At 47.7% G+C, this 16,000-nt stretch overlaps 2 protein-coding genes across 8 annotated transcripts; both read left to right on the forward strand.

Moving 5' to 3' along the window:
* Positions 1-458: 458 nt before the first annotated feature.
* Positions 459-7,636, forward strand: LOC6495816 (SR-related and CTD-associated factor 4). Of its 4 annotated transcripts, XR_001408710.3 has the most exons (11): positions 461-697; positions 975-1,568; positions 1,720-1,992; positions 2,107-2,259; positions 2,313-2,435; positions 3,347-3,662; positions 4,230-4,964; positions 5,029-5,580; positions 5,647-5,970; positions 6,111-7,186; positions 7,260-7,636. XR_001408710.3 is itself a non-coding variant. In XM_001959610.4 (10 exons), exons 1-10 carry the CDS (start codon positions 668-670, stop codon positions 7,121-7,123), a joined length of 4,113 nt encoding a protein of 1,370 aa, XP_001959646.2. In that variant the 5' UTR covers positions 461-667; the 3' UTR covers positions 7,124-7,636. The 4 variants fall into 4 exon arrangements, 3 of the variants coding, with proteins under 3 accessions (XP_014763505.1, XP_001959646.2, XP_014763504.1); XM_001959610.4 differs by having other exon boundaries at positions 6,111-7,636; XM_014908018.3 differs by lacking the exon at positions 1,720-1,992 and having other exon boundaries at positions 462-697; positions 6,111-7,636.
* A 188-nt stretch (positions 7,637-7,824) lies between these two features.
* Positions 7,825-15,959, forward strand: LOC6495817 (macoilin-1). Of its 4 annotated transcripts, none has more exons than XM_032450453.2 (11): positions 7,825-8,151; positions 10,151-10,576; positions 11,037-11,181; positions 11,251-11,377; positions 11,444-11,570; positions 11,632-12,422; positions 12,779-13,069; positions 13,138-13,242; positions 13,304-13,962; positions 14,028-14,220; positions 14,283-15,959. In XM_032450453.2, the coding sequence occupies exons 2-11, from the start codon at positions 10,497-10,499 to the stop codon at positions 14,843-14,845; spliced, it is 3,081 nt and encodes a 1,026-aa protein (XP_032306344.1). In that variant the 5' UTR covers positions 7,825-8,151; positions 10,151-10,496; the 3' UTR covers positions 14,846-15,959. The 4 variants fall into 4 exon arrangements, with proteins under 4 accessions (XP_032306344.1, XP_032306343.1, XP_001959647.3 ...); XM_032450452.2 differs by having other exon boundaries at positions 7,825-8,075; XM_001959611.4 differs by having other exon boundaries at positions 7,826-8,075; positions 11,632-12,260.
* Positions 15,960-16,000: the final 41 nt, after the last annotated feature.

Genomic DNA, 16,000 nt, shown 5'->3' on the forward strand with positions numbered 1-16,000 from the left:
TGTTTTCAATTTGATGTGCAAAGTATTGTTTTTTATGTGTTTATTTCAGTTGTTGTTAAAATCAGAAGTGTTGAAAAATGCATTTTTCTGCTTTTGTGGCGTAACAGTGCTGTGTAAAGAATTGAGTGATATAATAAAGGTAGTTCGGTTTAATTAAATTGTTAAGCATTACCGAGTTGTCTACTAAACATCTTAATATAAAATAAATAAATTATTCACTATTTTTAAGAAATATAGAACTGTAAGGACACTGAAAAATATATATTGCTTTTATGTAGATTGGTCGCTAAACATCGCTTAATTATATAGGTTTTTACAACGGTTTGTCATTCATTGAAAATAGTTGTGTTTTATATATATTTTATATTTTAATTTATAATTTATAATTTATATTTTAAAGCATATAAATGTTTAAAATAAATTCATAAATTGTATCAGCTATCGATTATTTTCATCGATATCAAAAATTAAAAACGTTGTACAACATTTTTCGGCTGCTTAACACTAGCGTCAGCCATTTTTTTCACGCTCAAAAAAAAGTCGTGGAAAACGAAGAAAAGTTTACGAAAACGGCGCTTAGCGACTCGAAAAAGTTCGTAGAGACCAACCAAAGCATGCAAAACTGAAGTTCGTGAGTGTCCGCCGTGAGTGAAACAAATATCTGAAGATGGAAACCGTCGTGGCTTTCAACAATGAGGTAAGTGATTGGCGGAGGCCGCCGGACTCTCCGAGTTCTAGGTGTGCATATCGTGCGAAAAAGTGTTTGGCCGGTGCCTAGGGTGGACCCTGGAGGTGTGGCTAAGCGGCTGTGTCGCCCCAGTTGCTATAAAGAGATGTCTGCGGCGAAAAATATCCAAATTTCACATGCCTGGGGCCGACCAGGGTTGCTCCCGCAGCAGCGCAGCCCCGCGCATCCCCACTCCCATGCCAGTGCCCGATGCTAATATAATGTTACATGCTATTTTCCTTTGCAGCTCTCCGGACTCTATGACAGCCGACCGCCCATATCCAAGGCCAAGATGGCTGCAATCACCAAGTCGGCGATGCGCGCCATCAAGTTCTACAAGCATGTCGTGCAGAGCGTGGAGAAGTTCATCCTCAAGTGCAAGCCGGAGTACAAGGTACCCGGCCTGTACGTCATCGACTCGATCGTCCGCCAGTCCCGCCACCAGTACGGCACCGAAAAGGACGTCTTCGCGCCACGCTTCCAGCGCAACCTTCCAGAGACCTTTGCCAATCTCTTCCGCTGCGCCCCCGAGGACAAGAGTCGCATCATCCGAGTGCTGAACTTGTGGCAGAAGAACAACGTGTTCAAGTCGGAGGTCATCCAGCCCATCTTCGACCTGGCCGATCCCAACCATCCCATTTACCACCAGATGCCGCCGCTGAGTGCCAGTGGTGGGCCCGGAGGCAGCGTGGGTCCCGGCCCGAGCAGTAGCGGTGCCCTCAGCTTGGCTGACCTGTCGAGCGGACCGAACGGTCTCAACAGCTCCAGCATGAGCATGGAGCTCAGCTTAAATAACGCCGCTGCGGAAGACAAGATGGGCGGAGCCATGCCCGACCTATCGGTAAGCTGTGTTCTACAATGCTCCTATTCCTCTCTGGTTATGGACCCAAAACTAACGCCTAATCTCTGTCACTTGTTTGTCGTTCTGCATAACTGTCTTGTCACCCCACTCTCTTAACTAACAATGCATTTCCTCATAACCACCCTGGCAGCATGGCCACGAGAAATACAGCAGTGGTAGTGGTAGCTCCAAGCGGTATTATGCGGAGCAGCACTACGCCAAACGTCAGTCGGTGGCCTCATGCTCGTCCAAGTCGAGCAAGTCGCACCATCACAAGCGGGAGTACGTCAAGGGCAGTCATGAAATCGAGTATCAAGTGCGGGAGTTCATCGAGGAAGAGGACGAGGGCATGCAAATGATGATGGCGGACGATCACCACTGTATGGGCGATGACTCGCCGCCGACTTCATCAAAACTGCTAGACGTATGGCTAACCCCTTTACCATTCCATTTACAATTTTTTGTTTAGTTATAGTTTCCATTTATTTTGCTGCTGTTCTCGAGCTTCGAATTAATCCCATTTGATCTCTTTTTGCAGAACAACAATCTTAAGCAACTGCTAAACGATCCAAATGTGCTGCGGCAGCTACAGACCCTGCAGAACTTCCAGAAGTTTAAGCAGCAGGAGGAGAACCAAAAACACCGCTACCCCGACGACACACTCCAACAGCATTTCCAAAACGTCTTAAAGGCAAGTCTGCAGTTTCTAAAACGGTGTCATACTCATTTTTGGATACATTTTAGAGTTCTGGTGGAATGCCGCCGGGCATGGGCATGGGCATGGGTATGGGCATGGGCATGAACCTCAACGACGCCATGGACCTCAACAAGGACGTGGAGTTCATATCGGAGCAGCAATCCATTGAGGTATACCCTTTAAACTACTCTCTTTCTATATATTTCCAAAGAGACTGTCAATGACCTTGGTGGCCAAAGGCATTCACGGTGTCCTTAGAAGTGCTGTTGTAGAATATTTGAAACGAGAGTGTCGCATCAGATGCCCTCTCCCTTGACGTGCTGACGTGCAGTTGAGCCGAAGAACGTAGCCACCAAAATGTTGTTATATCCGATGGAGTTTCGGCGTAGTCAAGACCTAGTTTATTCCGAACCTAGCGATTTAATCATAATTCAATCAAAATATATCTATTTAATTGCGATGTTGCTATTCCCACTGCCTAAACATTAATATTACTCTGTTGTGCAAATTAAATCTCACGATATGATGCCCTTGAGCCATCCCAAAAGAATATTTGAAAACTGAATGTCCAATATCCCTTTTTGAATGAAATTTTGAATAACTTCCTAAAAGATTAGACTTAAAAATTATATTAAAAAAAAAAATGAATAAAATGAATGCCAAAAGGTAAGGTTTTAAAGACACGCAGTTTCTGGCGGAAACACCCGATGCTATAACAACGTTTGGTAAGTTCCTAATATGTAAATCAAAAAGAATCAAAAACTTGCTCGAAAACGCAAAATGCCAATTAGTTCAAGGGAACTCAGCTCCAACCGAAAGCCATCGCAGTCGATAACGACTGTCTTGCTGCAACAGAAAGCCACACGTCAACACACGCCAGAGAATCAAAACTTGATCAAAATTTTTTGAGTTTGTTCTTTGCTCAGCCAGTACTTTCCACTCACATTCCTAATCCCTAATCCCAATCCTATTCCTTCCCACCACCACCACCACCCTCTGACAACTTATGCTTAACGAAAATGTAAACGTTTTATATCACGAATCACTTTCAAATTTCTTGCAAACACTCCCGACTCAATAGGTGATCAACCTGGATGGCGCTGATTCGCGGAGTCCGACTCCGGATCGAGATCGCTACAAGCGCAGCCGCCGGAGCAGTCGCAGCCGATCGAGGTCGCCACGCGGACGAGGAGCCGGCGGTGGAGGCGGAGCTACCGGCACGGATCGTCGTCGTCGCAGTTCTCGATCGAGGTCGCGAAGTCGATCGCCACGTTCCAGCCGCCGGCGAGGATCTCGCGACCGGGAACGCAGCAACCGGGACAAGGAGAGGGACCGTGAGCACGAGCGTGAGCGGCGGAAGAAGGGCCTGCCAGATATCAAGAAGGAGCACCTCAGCGGTAACTATGCCATGCCAGTCGAAAATTGGGCTTTCGACCATCAAATAAAAAAAGATCACTTGATATTTGTTCATCACTACATGTATAATTTCTCTGCTAATCCGAAGAACTCCTTGTTTTCTCTGCAGCTCCTTGGCGTCGTTGGCTTGGCGTGTGTGTGTGTTTAGCTTTAAAGTCTGGCATTATTTTAAATTAACCCCAATCCCTATAATTATGCGTTTTCGAGCAGTGTATTGGATTTCTTTTATATTTACATGTTATGGAACATATTATGGCTAATAGCTTTAAATTGATATTTTAATTTTTCAAAAATTAATGGAGTATAAAGTAATATACTTATACCCACTATACTTTAATTGAAAGACACAGAGTCTCATGTTTCAAAAGAGATCTCAGTTTAATACATAGTTTAAGAAGAATCAACTCTTTTTCTTTGAATAGAAATTATAAGTCCATTCCTATATATTGCATAAGCAGCACACCCATCACAACGTTACCAAGAAGCCATCATACACATTAGATTTGATTCCATTCTTATACAAGACTCTTTGTCTTTGTAACTTTCAGTTTGCAGCACCACGCTGTGGGTGGGCCACCTCTCCAAGCTTGTCTACCAGGAGGAGCTGTCGGACACCTTTGGCGAGTATGGTGACATCGTGAGCATCGACCAAATCATACCGCGCGGATGCGCCTTTATTGTAATGAACCGGCGCCAGGATGCGCACAAGGCCATGCAGGCACTAAAGAACCACAAGCTCCAGGGACGCGCCATCACCATCTCGTGGGCGGCCGGCAAGGGCGTTAAAAGCAAAGAGTGGAAGGACTTCTGGGACTTGGACCTGGGCGTCACTTACATCCCATGGAACAAGCTGAGTCCCGACACCGACTTTGATGCTTTGGAGGAGGGCGGCATGTTTGACGAAGACACTATGCCCGGTTGGATGAACCAGAAGATCAGCCAGGCCAAAAATCATGCAAAAGAACCACAAGTGGCCACATCCGTCTCGGAGGTGCCCGGACCTGCGGTGGGGGTGCCTCCGCCGGGTCTCATATTTGGAATTGATACCACACAGCCGCCGCCAGTGGGACCAGTTGGTCCTCCACCCGGTCCGGGAGGACCTCCGCCGGGGCTAATGGGCATGGTGCGGGGTCAGTTCCCGATGGCCCCGCCCATGGCTCTCAACATGCCGCCGCCCATGATGATGCCGCCAACTAATATGCCGCCGCCAATTATGATACCTACGACCAACATGCCTCCACCGATGATGATGCCCCCCAACATGATGCCTCCAGGCTTTCCAGGTAGGCGACTCGTCATGTTGCGAAATACTGTGCCAAAATATTATTAATTTTTTGTAATCCACAGGTATGGGCGGACCTCCGCACCCTATGGGCATGCCTCCGGGAGCGCCTTATCCTCCGCCAGGGGCAGTACCGCCGCCCATCGCTGGCGGCGGACAGCCACCACTTGCCGGTGGCGGACCACCGCCCATTTCTGGCGGCATACCGCCTCCGATTGCAGGCAACGTGCCGCCGCCAAGTAACAACAGCGGCAATGTGAGCGACGATCAAATGGACATCGAAATGGACCTGGAGGACGCCCCGCCTCCACCGCCCAATCAGCAGCAGCAGTCCATGGACGCGGCAGTTGCGGCCGTGGCCAACGAAATGTTTCAGCGGGATAGAGAACGCGACAGGGATCGTGATCGATCGCGTGGGCCAGGCGGTGGGTCACGTTGGGGAGGCCGAGAGGACGTGGCAGAAGCGGCTGAACGTTGGCGTGCAGAGAACGGTGGAGGGCCGGGAGGACCACCTGGGCAGGGCCAAGGACCCAACGCCGCCTTCAATGAAGCGCGTGCGCGTCTTAACCTAAACCCAATTGAACACGGAATGCCAAGACCCGAATTTATGGGCATGGGTGAGTGAGATTCAAGGAGAGCCTAACGGGTCAACTGATTATCCCTCTTTTTTTTTTTTTTTTTAGATTTTGATAATCGAGGCGGACCACGGGGAATGGGACCTCGAAGCGGGAACCACAATGGAGGACCAGGTGGACCCGGTGTGCCAGGAGGACCTGGTGGACCAGGCGGTCCCGGAGGCGACTTCTTCCCTCCCAACTTGAATCACAACCGATTCAATCAGCCCACTAGCCTGATGCAAATGCGCATCCCACCACCGGCGGTGTTCAATCAGCGCATGGGCGGACCATCTGGCAATGGTGGCAATGGAGTCGGCCCCATGTTCATGCGGAACCAGGGTGGTGGCGGTCCAGGTGGTGGTGGTCCGGGCGGACGTCAGCAAGGACCAGGTGAGAAACTTTCATCAATTAATTCTATTAAGTGGCAAATAATTAGTATGATTTTTAAGTAATACTTTGTTTAATGTTTCTCTTCTTTCCTAAAAAGTTATTTTTTTTAAATCCCTCTTAAATCGAATTTCCATTCACAGGTTTCTTCAATCCTCGAAATCCCTTCAACGACAACCAACGCGGCGGCGGACGAGGAGGCGGCGGCCGTGGTATGGGCGGTGGAGGAAGAGGAGGTCGTTGGAGCGACGATGAAGACGACGGGGGAAACAACTTCAAGCGCCGTGGTGGTCCCGGTGGTCCTGGTGGACCTGGAGGGCCTGGCGGACCCGGAGGGCCCGGAGGTCCCGGTGGCAACCGTTTCAGAGGAGACCGCGATATGGGAGACGACCGTCGCGGAAACAATCAGCGCGGAGGTCGTGGCCAACGTGACGGTCCGCGTGATGGGCCACGAGATGGCCCACGTGATGGCCCTCGCGATGCCCAGCGTGATGGCCCAGATCGTGAGCGTCAAAACTTTGGAAACCGACGCGGTTCGCGAGATGATAGCAGCCGTTTCTCAGTAAGTTCGTTGGAAGACGGCACCAAGCCAGCTACAGAATCGGAGAGCAGGCCCAAGACAGTAGAGAAGACACAAGGACCGCCTGGAGCCACGGGGGCGGTTGACACCGAGGAGGACTGGGATCGCGAGCTGCAGGACTACGATGCCCGGACAGAGGCGAAGAAGCCAGAGTCAAGTGCTGCCCAGCCCCTGGAAAGTGTGGAGAGTGAGCCACCGGCGAAGACAGAGGATTTCGCGAAGCCAGCTGATGTAGTAACCGATTCTTCGGAACCGAAGCCCCAAAATGATGCTTCACCCGCCTGCACGCCTCTTTATGATGAGATACCAGCACCTGTTCGGGACACGAGAGAGGCAGACGACGAACCGGCAGCTGAGGCTCGGCCTTCTCCACCTCGATCCCTTCCGGAACCAGAGGTGGTTATTCACACAGAGGCTGCGCCCAAAGTAGATTGGGCTCCAGCGCCGGCAGCTGAGCCCCAGGAGGATGCCTCGACTGCAGAGGATCCAAGTGAACCAGTTGCCGCTGCCGCTGATCCAGATGTGGCCGCTGCTGTGGCTGCTGCCGATACTGCCGATGATGCAACTGATGCATAGGACGACCGACGGACGAACCAACCAAGGAACAAATGGCCCTCTTGAGCAAATTAAGGCGAAACTGTAATTTATAATTTCCTTTAAAAAAGAAACTAAATGTAACTACATACATGCGAAAATATTACAATTTTTATAGTGAGATTACGGCGCATTTGTGGACGAGAATGGAACGGTTGCTTTTAAATCGGTTACTTCACTAACAGGGGACTTCTTTAAAACTACACACACTTTGTAGTTCAGATACACAAATACCGATAAACAGAATGTAGCAAATAATTAGCAAAACAGATTGAATGGACAGGAAATTGACAGGAGCGGCATGAAAAGAGCCCAATCAGAAGAATCAATTGCAACGCTGGGAATGTTTATTATTTTGTTATGTATTTAGTTTTAAGAGTCTATTTAACACTCAAATTGTTTCTAATGCGCAGATTTTAGGTACACGCATAATAATGTACAATTCAAATACACCTATATTACCGGATACTTTAAAATAAATAAAAAAAAATCAAATTCAATTTTGTTTTAAATTCATAATGTGAAAAAATGTCATACTACGGACTTATATTTTGAAAAAACCACTATATAGCTTTTATATGTAGCTCAAGTTATTTTAAATTGCGCGGGCAAGTTGTGCCATCTCTAAGCTCACCGAACCGGGTACATTTTATTCGATAGTCTCGCCACCCGATATTCGCTACTATCGAACAAAAATCGCCACTAGTCCCAGAAACCATCGAACTTTTTACCACCTCTACAGCGTCGCGTCAAGTTTCGATTCGGGATTCGGGTGTTAAAAAAAAAAATACAAAATACGGAGCTAATCAATCAGTTATCCGATTAAATATACATAGACGACGGGTCTGATTTAAGCGACAGAATCAAAGGCAAGCAGCTTAATAGTGCGACGTTTTTCGGGTGCCAAGAATCCACACTACCAGCGCACACACACGTAAGCGAGGCACATACATATACATACACACGGCAGTTTGTGGGAATGTGCAAATTGTGTAAAAATCCGCATAAAAGTAAATAAATTGGCAAGCCAAACGTGTGAAAAACCAAGTGAAATAATCGGAAGCCTATCGTGAGCGTCCAAAGGGGCCGAAAATTGAGCTCAAAAACGTTGGAAAACGTGGGCAAATTTTGCAATGCTTTAAATATCAGGCAGGCAGGCAGCAGTCAGGGGGGAGCTCTCTGTTTGTATGGGTGAGGAGTGTGAAAAACAGAAAAAAAAAAAACATACATAGGTGTCCCTAGCAAACGTAACCGCAGTCGGCGCTGACAGCATCCTTGCGCTCCCTTCCTGGCAGCACTCGGTGTGGATGTAGATGTGGATGTGGTTGTGTGGATGCTGTTCGAAAGCTCACCCCCATCGCCATAAAATGGCTCTGCCCCCACCTTACCCCCCAGGCAGTCCTCGAACAACTTTTCACTTTTCGTCCGCCTCGTTTGTTTTTGTTGTTTTTTTTTGCGAGCATGGGTGCCCCATTAATGGGAGAGGGGGAGTCTAAATAATAATAAGAATATACACTTTATGATGAAATTAAGGGCAGAACTGATTAATAATCATTATCCGTCATCCTTCCTGACAGAGGGGGGTCGTCCCTACACCCATGGACGCGATACCCCACAACCCATACCATCAACACACTGATGTTTTGTTTTTTTCTGGCTATTTTGGGAAAACGAAGGTGATCGAGACACCGGCATCAATGAGTGTTCAGTTTTTGCTTTATTTACATCGCCAGAATCGCCCGAATTCCCATATTAAGTCATTTTATTCCTCCGATATGGCTGCTCTTTATCCAGAACGTGGCTAGTTCTTTAAGTAATTTGAATAAAAAGAGAAAAAAACAAATGAAATAAAATAAAAAGCCTAATGGCAAGTGACATTTTATCAAAGTTCTTTAGCCTTTCGGCTGCGAGTCACTCAAATCTTGAGGCCTGTGGCTGTGCCTCTGCCCGTGTTGTTGTGGTTTTCGTTTCTAAATGCGAGGAGCGCGCGCCACCGAACAGCTGAGAGACGGGGTGGAATGGTGGGAGGAGATGGTGTCGACCCGATCTCGTTTTTGGCCGCCGAAATGCAATTGAGAAAGTGCGGAGAATAGGAATCGGAAGGCGTGGGAGGAATGAAAATGCAATAAAGTGTCAGAATTTGGAAATTTCTGGGCAAGATGCCTCCTCCTCCCACTCTCCCTACTCGATTATGTTGATGATTAAAAAGAAATCAAAGATTACTTGGTTATTACGAATGCCGTAAACCGCAATTAGACATAGGCAGTTGCATAATTCATAAAATAACAAAAGATGAGCAATTAAAAATGCCTCAGAAAGCTCTTGTAACTCCAGAGTGGGAATGGGTGGAGGAGCCTCCCCCTTCCTCCTATTTCACAACAGGTCTATGGCTATTACAAAATGGCGGATTAAAACAGTCAGTGGACAGACCCAGAATCAGAATCAGTGTCCAGGACATCGAACAGAAGAGCAACAGCCCCCGACGTCATCGGTAAGCGGAGCTTCCGCCTCCCATTATGCCATGTGTGGCCAATGGCCATGCCAGATATATAGATGCGCTCCACTTTTGGATGCTATTTATAAACATTTTTCGCCGAATACATACACACGAGGATGCCAGGCCACTGATTCTGCTCTGCTTCCTTGAAGTCTGCATAGTTCCGCTTCCGATTGAGTTGGCGCAGTCGCAGTGGCTCCGTACCAGGACCAGCACTGGTTGCGCCAGTGTGTGTGTGTGTTTGCTGGTCCACGTTCCACCGGGCAGCAGCAGCATCATCATCCAGCCCAGCAACATCCACATGTTGAAAAGTGTCCCTGGGCTCCCCCCCTCCCTCTTCGCGGAAATTGGCTTAGATTCCGTGTTACGTCTTGGAACTCCCACACTCCCACTCCCATTGATTATTTCGAGCTTATTGTTGGTCCTTGTGGGTGAACTAGAACTAGGATATCAGGTAGTGCTATTTAAGGTGCTCTTTCTCATCCATATCCCCCCGCTCCGTCTCTTTGCAGCGCGAAGACAGCAAGCTAAGCCGGCTCAGCAGGAGGCCAAAAGAGTTTTCCACACGCATGAGATGTAAATGAGATGCCGTCGCGCCGGCAGCAGAGGCCACAGCAAAAGCAAAAGCAACCACAACCACTCCGACATCGCTATCGATGCCATCAGCAAGAAGAGCAGCAGCAGAAGCATCTGTTAATTGAGTCTAAAGTGGAGAAGCAGGGGAGACGACGACGACTACTCATCCAATACGATTAAGCAAGCAGACTAAGAGGTTGGGAGGAAGGAGAAATAAAATCTAGGAAAGGCGGAGGAAGATCTCACGGTCCATACACACGCCATACACCGCCACATCCAAAAATGAAGCGACGCAACGCGGATTGCGGCAAACTGCGCCGGCCGATGAAGCGCAACAAAATCACAGAGGGCATGTACGGCAGGTGAGTGTCTCATACTCCAAAGTACTCCAAACTAATCCCCTATCATCACCATTTTTGAGACGCAAAAAATACAAAATCAAAAATATTCAATTCTTACGCACAACCGCCAACGCGCGAGAGCGTGAGTCCGAGTGTCGAGTGTGTGTGTGCTTGAGGTTGAACTTGTTCTCTTCGCTGCTTAATTTCTTTGATTAATAAGTTTGTTTACTTTTTGATTGCGCCTTATTGCTCGTGTTTTGGACGCTATTCGCTTTGGCATTCCGTCCATCCGTCCGTCCGTCCGCCTCATCGTTATGTTTTGTTTGCTTAATTGGACTAATCTGTTCTATAAATAATTTATGGCCCTTTTTCTGAAGTGTCGTAATCATAAAATAACAAGTATTGGAGTCTAAAGACTAGCTCTTAATTATATATTGTACTTGTGATTAATAATTCTCTTTAATTTTCATTAAATTTTTAGCACAACTGTTCTGTATATGAAGTTTCTAATACTTTGGGCCATCGTTATGGTGGCGGACTTCATGTTCATGTTCCGCTTCGAGTTCTTGTGGCCCTTCTGGCTGCTCCTGCGCTCGGTGCACGATTCTTTCAAGTACAAGGGCCTGGTAAGTGACCCTCCCTCCATCCATCCATTCCTTCAAAACCAATACTTATCATCACCAATTATATTGCAGGCCTTCTCCGTGCTATTCGTATGCATAGCGATAACGTCGGATCTGGTCTGTTTGTTCTTCATACCCGTTCACTGGCTGCTCTTCGCGGCCAGCACGTATGTCTGGGTGCAGTATGTCTGGCACACAGGTGCGTCATCTTAACTCCAATTCTTATAACTATACTTTCTAACTTCTCTGTCAATTTCTCTTGCAGACAAAGGCATCTGTCTGCCCACCATAATACTCTGGATGCTGTTCGTCTATCTGGAGGTGGGCATTCGATGGAAGGACAGTCGCCATATGCCGCATTTAGATCTCTGCCGGCCGTTCGCGGCGCACTGGTAAGGCTTATAAACTAGATGGATGGTAGAACAATATCTTAGAGATCCTCTCCATTTGCAGTATTGGCTATCCCGTTGTCACACTTGGATTTGGCTTCAAAAGCTATGTCGGCTACCGCATGCGCCAGCGTAAGCAGCGCGAGGTGGCCAAGGACAACGAGTTCTATATGCAGCTCCTGCAGCAGGCGCTGCCGGCCGAAGAGGCCGCCGAGGAGGCGGCAACTGCGGGAGCACCTGCCTCCTCCTCCTCTAGCACGGCTGTGGTGGCCAACGGATCGGCGACGTCGCCTGGCCTGGTTACACCAACCACAGTGTCCGCGGCAGCCAACGGAATACTGGCCACTGCCACGCAAGCACAAAACCATCACGAGCATCATCACAGCGGCGGCGCCGGCGCCAGCAGCAGCTCTAGCAATCATCATCATCACCACCATAACAACAGCAGCAGCAACAGCAACAGCAGTAATGGGAATAGCAGCAGTAACCCAAATAGCAGCAGCAAGGATAATAGTGCCGGCGATAACTACAATGGCAGCTCGGCGGCGTCCGCTGTGTCATCGTCTTCCGCTGCAGGTGCGACGACAGTGACTTCCTTGTCCTCTGGTTCCTTTTCGTCTTCAAATTGTTCAGGCAAACAGTCGACGGTGTCGACGGGGTCGTCGGTGTCGGCGGCAACAGCAGCCACAACAGGTGCAGCATCCACTTCTTCCAATACCGTCTCATGTCACTCCGATAGAACAACAACAGCAATTGTGGCTGCGAGCCCGACGACACAGCACCAAAGTCCGCCTTCTTCGGCCTCCTCTTGTACCTTTACTGCAGACAGTGCCGATGCTGACGGTTGTTGTGGCGGTAATAAAGTCTTCTGCTGCCCTAAGCTGACCCTCACAGATCCCTCCGTTGTCTACTAGTCGCATTTGTACGTTTCTGTATGCGCATGCCACCCATAATCATGACTCCACCATAAGTAACCGCCTGTGAGGCTTTCATGCTATGTCTAACTCACAGCAACCACTCGGTAGTCAAGCATCGAAAGCAGTTGTTTCATGCCATTGTTTCCCCTTCACGAGCGACCCAACCTGACCTACTAACCAGTTATCCAGCCTGTTACCTCGCGATGTCAATGATATGCTTTTACTTTATTGTTGAACGTCTATAAATACGACTACATTCAATTAACGACAAATTCTATAAATATCTTGTTGCAGCCACCTCCAACGGACATGCTGGCGGTTCTAGGAACCATCGCCGCAGCATGGACAAGGATAAGCATCGGAATAAGGCCGACGCAGCCGATAATGAGCACAACAACGCTACACGGCATGGGGGTAAAAATAGCAACCACAACTATCACCAGGTCGATAGCAGTGCTGCCACAGCAACCACATCAGCCGCAACAGCCACATCAAGTAATAGTAAGGATAAGGATAAGGAGAAGTCAGACTGGGATAGCAACCACTATCCACAACAACAGCAGCAAGGGGGAAAAGATAAGCACGGTGAGTGTTTATTAATTATTCTATAATATAGTGAACAAATATAACCTTTAAACCTTTAACTTTTTTAGACAAAAAGGCAAGCAACGCAGTGCCGAATGGAAATGCGAATCATTTGGAGGTTGAAGAAACGGCGACGGTTGAAGCAACAGCGCCAACTGAAAAGGCGCCCAAAGGTATGTGTTTATTAATAACTATTAAAATAAATTATTAAACCTCTATTACTACTCCCACTAGGTCGACGTAATCGCGGGAAAAAGGATAATTCTGTCAAGGACAATCACAGCCATCAACAGCAACTGGCCCAGCAACAGAAGGAAAAGGACAAGGAGAACACGGCCAACAACAATAACAATGATACCAGTTCGGTGTCATCATCGGCGAGCTCCACATCGGGCGATGCCATTGCCCGGATCGCCAGCAAGGTGGTCTCCAAGATATGTGAAACCTGTTCCAAGCTAGAGGCTGACTTGAAGAAGTACCGTGCCGAGATTAGTCACATGAAGCAGATCGAGAATGAGCTGCGCCAAAAGCTGGACGCCAACCTAACCAGCAAGTCCACCCTGCAGGCCAAGCAGAAGGAGTGCGACGAGCTGGAGAAGCGCATCCAGGAGCTGAACAATGCGCGTCATTCCGATATGCTTAACTTGCAGACCGTGGAGCGGAGGCTGAACGAGGAGCGCCGCCAGAAGCAGTCGCTGGACTCGCAGCTGGCCAACGAAAAGAAGGCGCGAAAGGCTGCCGAGGAAAAGGCGGCTCGTCCCGAGTGCAGTGCCCAGTGTAAGCAGCGTCGCCAGCAGATGGACGAGGAACTGAAGCGGCTGCGCGCTGAACTCAAGCAATCGGAAGAGTCCAAGCAGTTGGCGGTGGAGCATGGACGGAAATTGGAGCAAGAGGTATGCCTGCCTATTTTTAAACGCCTAAAGTTTTTATATAAATCGAATTTCTTAACCATTTTTAGTATCGCATGCTCGAGGCTAAACTGCGAAATCTTGAATCCTCCCAGCCCGATCCGGAGCTGCTGATGAACGCCCTCGCCGCAATGCAGGACAAGAATTCTACGCTGGAGAAGAATCTTTCCGCAGAGACGAGAGTCAAGCTGGACTTGTTCTCGGCTCTGGGCGCAGCCAAGCGCCAGATTGAAATATCTGACAGTGAGTATCCAGTTTCCAGTTCGAAATTAAAAACGAATTCTAATGGTTCCTTGTCCTGGCAGACCATCGTCGCTCCAAGGAGGAAGAGGTCGTTGATCTCAAGGCCAAGATAGCGCAGCTACTGGCTGTAATGCCGGACACACTGTGCATGAACACGGGACCCCATGGCCCGACCAGCAGCATTCTGCGCATGAACGATACGCCGCCATTGCAGTCGGTTCCGGGACCGTCCTCTCCCATGCTTAGCCTGAGCGGTGCGCAGGATTATCAGCAGCATCAGCAACACCAACAGCATCAGCACCAGCAGCATCAGCAGCACCAGCAGCATCAGCAGCACCAGCAACATCAGCAACATCAGCAGCATCAGCAACACCAACAGCATCCGCAGCACCAGCAGCATCAGCAACACCAGCAGCATCAACAGGGCGGTGTGTCCGTCTCCCAGCAGCAGATGGTGCCAGTCAGTGTGGCTGCTGCACTGCAGGTGGCTGCGGCAAATGCTGCTGCCGCCAACGGAAACGGTTCGTCCACGTTGGATCCTAACGCCAGTGTGTACACGCCCAAGACGGGCAACATGATGGTGGTGTCGCCGGTGGGCATGAACCCGAATGGTACGGATGCCTGACGCCAAAAGCAACAGCAGCAGCAGCAGTCCTTGACGCCCTCGTCGTCGTCTTCGTCCGCGCACTTGCACCTGCGCCGACAAGTTTGAGATTATTATACTTTATATGAACTAGGAAGAGCAACCGCGAACAGCAGGATGCAGGAGCCGGATTCACAGCCGTTTGCATACAATATCTGAATGTCCGTAATATGAATAAGCAGTTTTCTTTCAAATTTAATCAGAGCATCAGAATGCAGCTCATTTCAAGCTCCCAGAATTGCTGAACAATTCTCTCTTTTTATGTTTTTACAATTTTTCAAAAAAGCTACCCTTTTTTTAATTTTTTTTTTATATTTGGCATTCCAATTAAAATTGTCCTAGAGGGACCTCAATGCTTCCCTTTGATTGAGGCCGCCTACCTACCAGCTCATTTAAGCCACTTGTTTTGGGGCCAGATGGCCGTCTACAAAGTACACCAAATACACATTCAGTATCTCCCCTTCTAATACGCAAAGTAAACGATTACTTTAACAGATGATTTGAAATCTAAATCACACTTAAAAAAAAGAAACAAAAAACAAAAACAAGAAAACAAAAAACACAAATTTCTAAAAATAATAACGAAATGAAAAAGGCGATTCGCATTTTTGATTGATGATGGATTCCAAGGACCCTACGGAATTCTACGTAATATACATACATATATTTCCTTTTTATGAAACGCTGTGAGACAGTTTGACCAACCATAGTGATGGCCTTTGACCCTGGGAGGGGGATGGATGCGCCGCCAAATCCGCGATCATCTGCCTCCCATTCAAAGGAATATATTTTTGAAGTCTGCGCCCTTCATTTATTATCTCATTAAATTATTTTGTTATAAAACCTTAACTATATTATATAATTTAGAACTTATTTCTTGAAAAACAAAACAAAACAAAAAAACATCAAACGAAACGATTTCTTTTTAAGTTTTAATTTATTTTTTGTTTAGTTCTGCTGTTCCTAAGAAAGAAAAAAAACTAAGAATCGAAAGCAACTAAGAAAGAGCTCTTAAGTTTATTTACGAGAAGTGAAACGACGACTATTTTGTTTAAATAATAAATGAACCAACTGTTCGCTGTGTGAAGCAAGAATATATCATTTTCTTTGCCTTTTTAGTTATTATTATTGAATTAT

The sequence above is a fragment of the Drosophila ananassae genome, chromosome 3L (assembly GCF_017639315.1).
Source record: "Drosophila ananassae strain 14024-0371.13 chromosome 3L, ASM1763931v2, whole genome shotgun sequence".
NCBI lineage: Eukaryota > Metazoa > Arthropoda > Insecta > Diptera > Drosophilidae > Drosophila > Drosophila ananassae.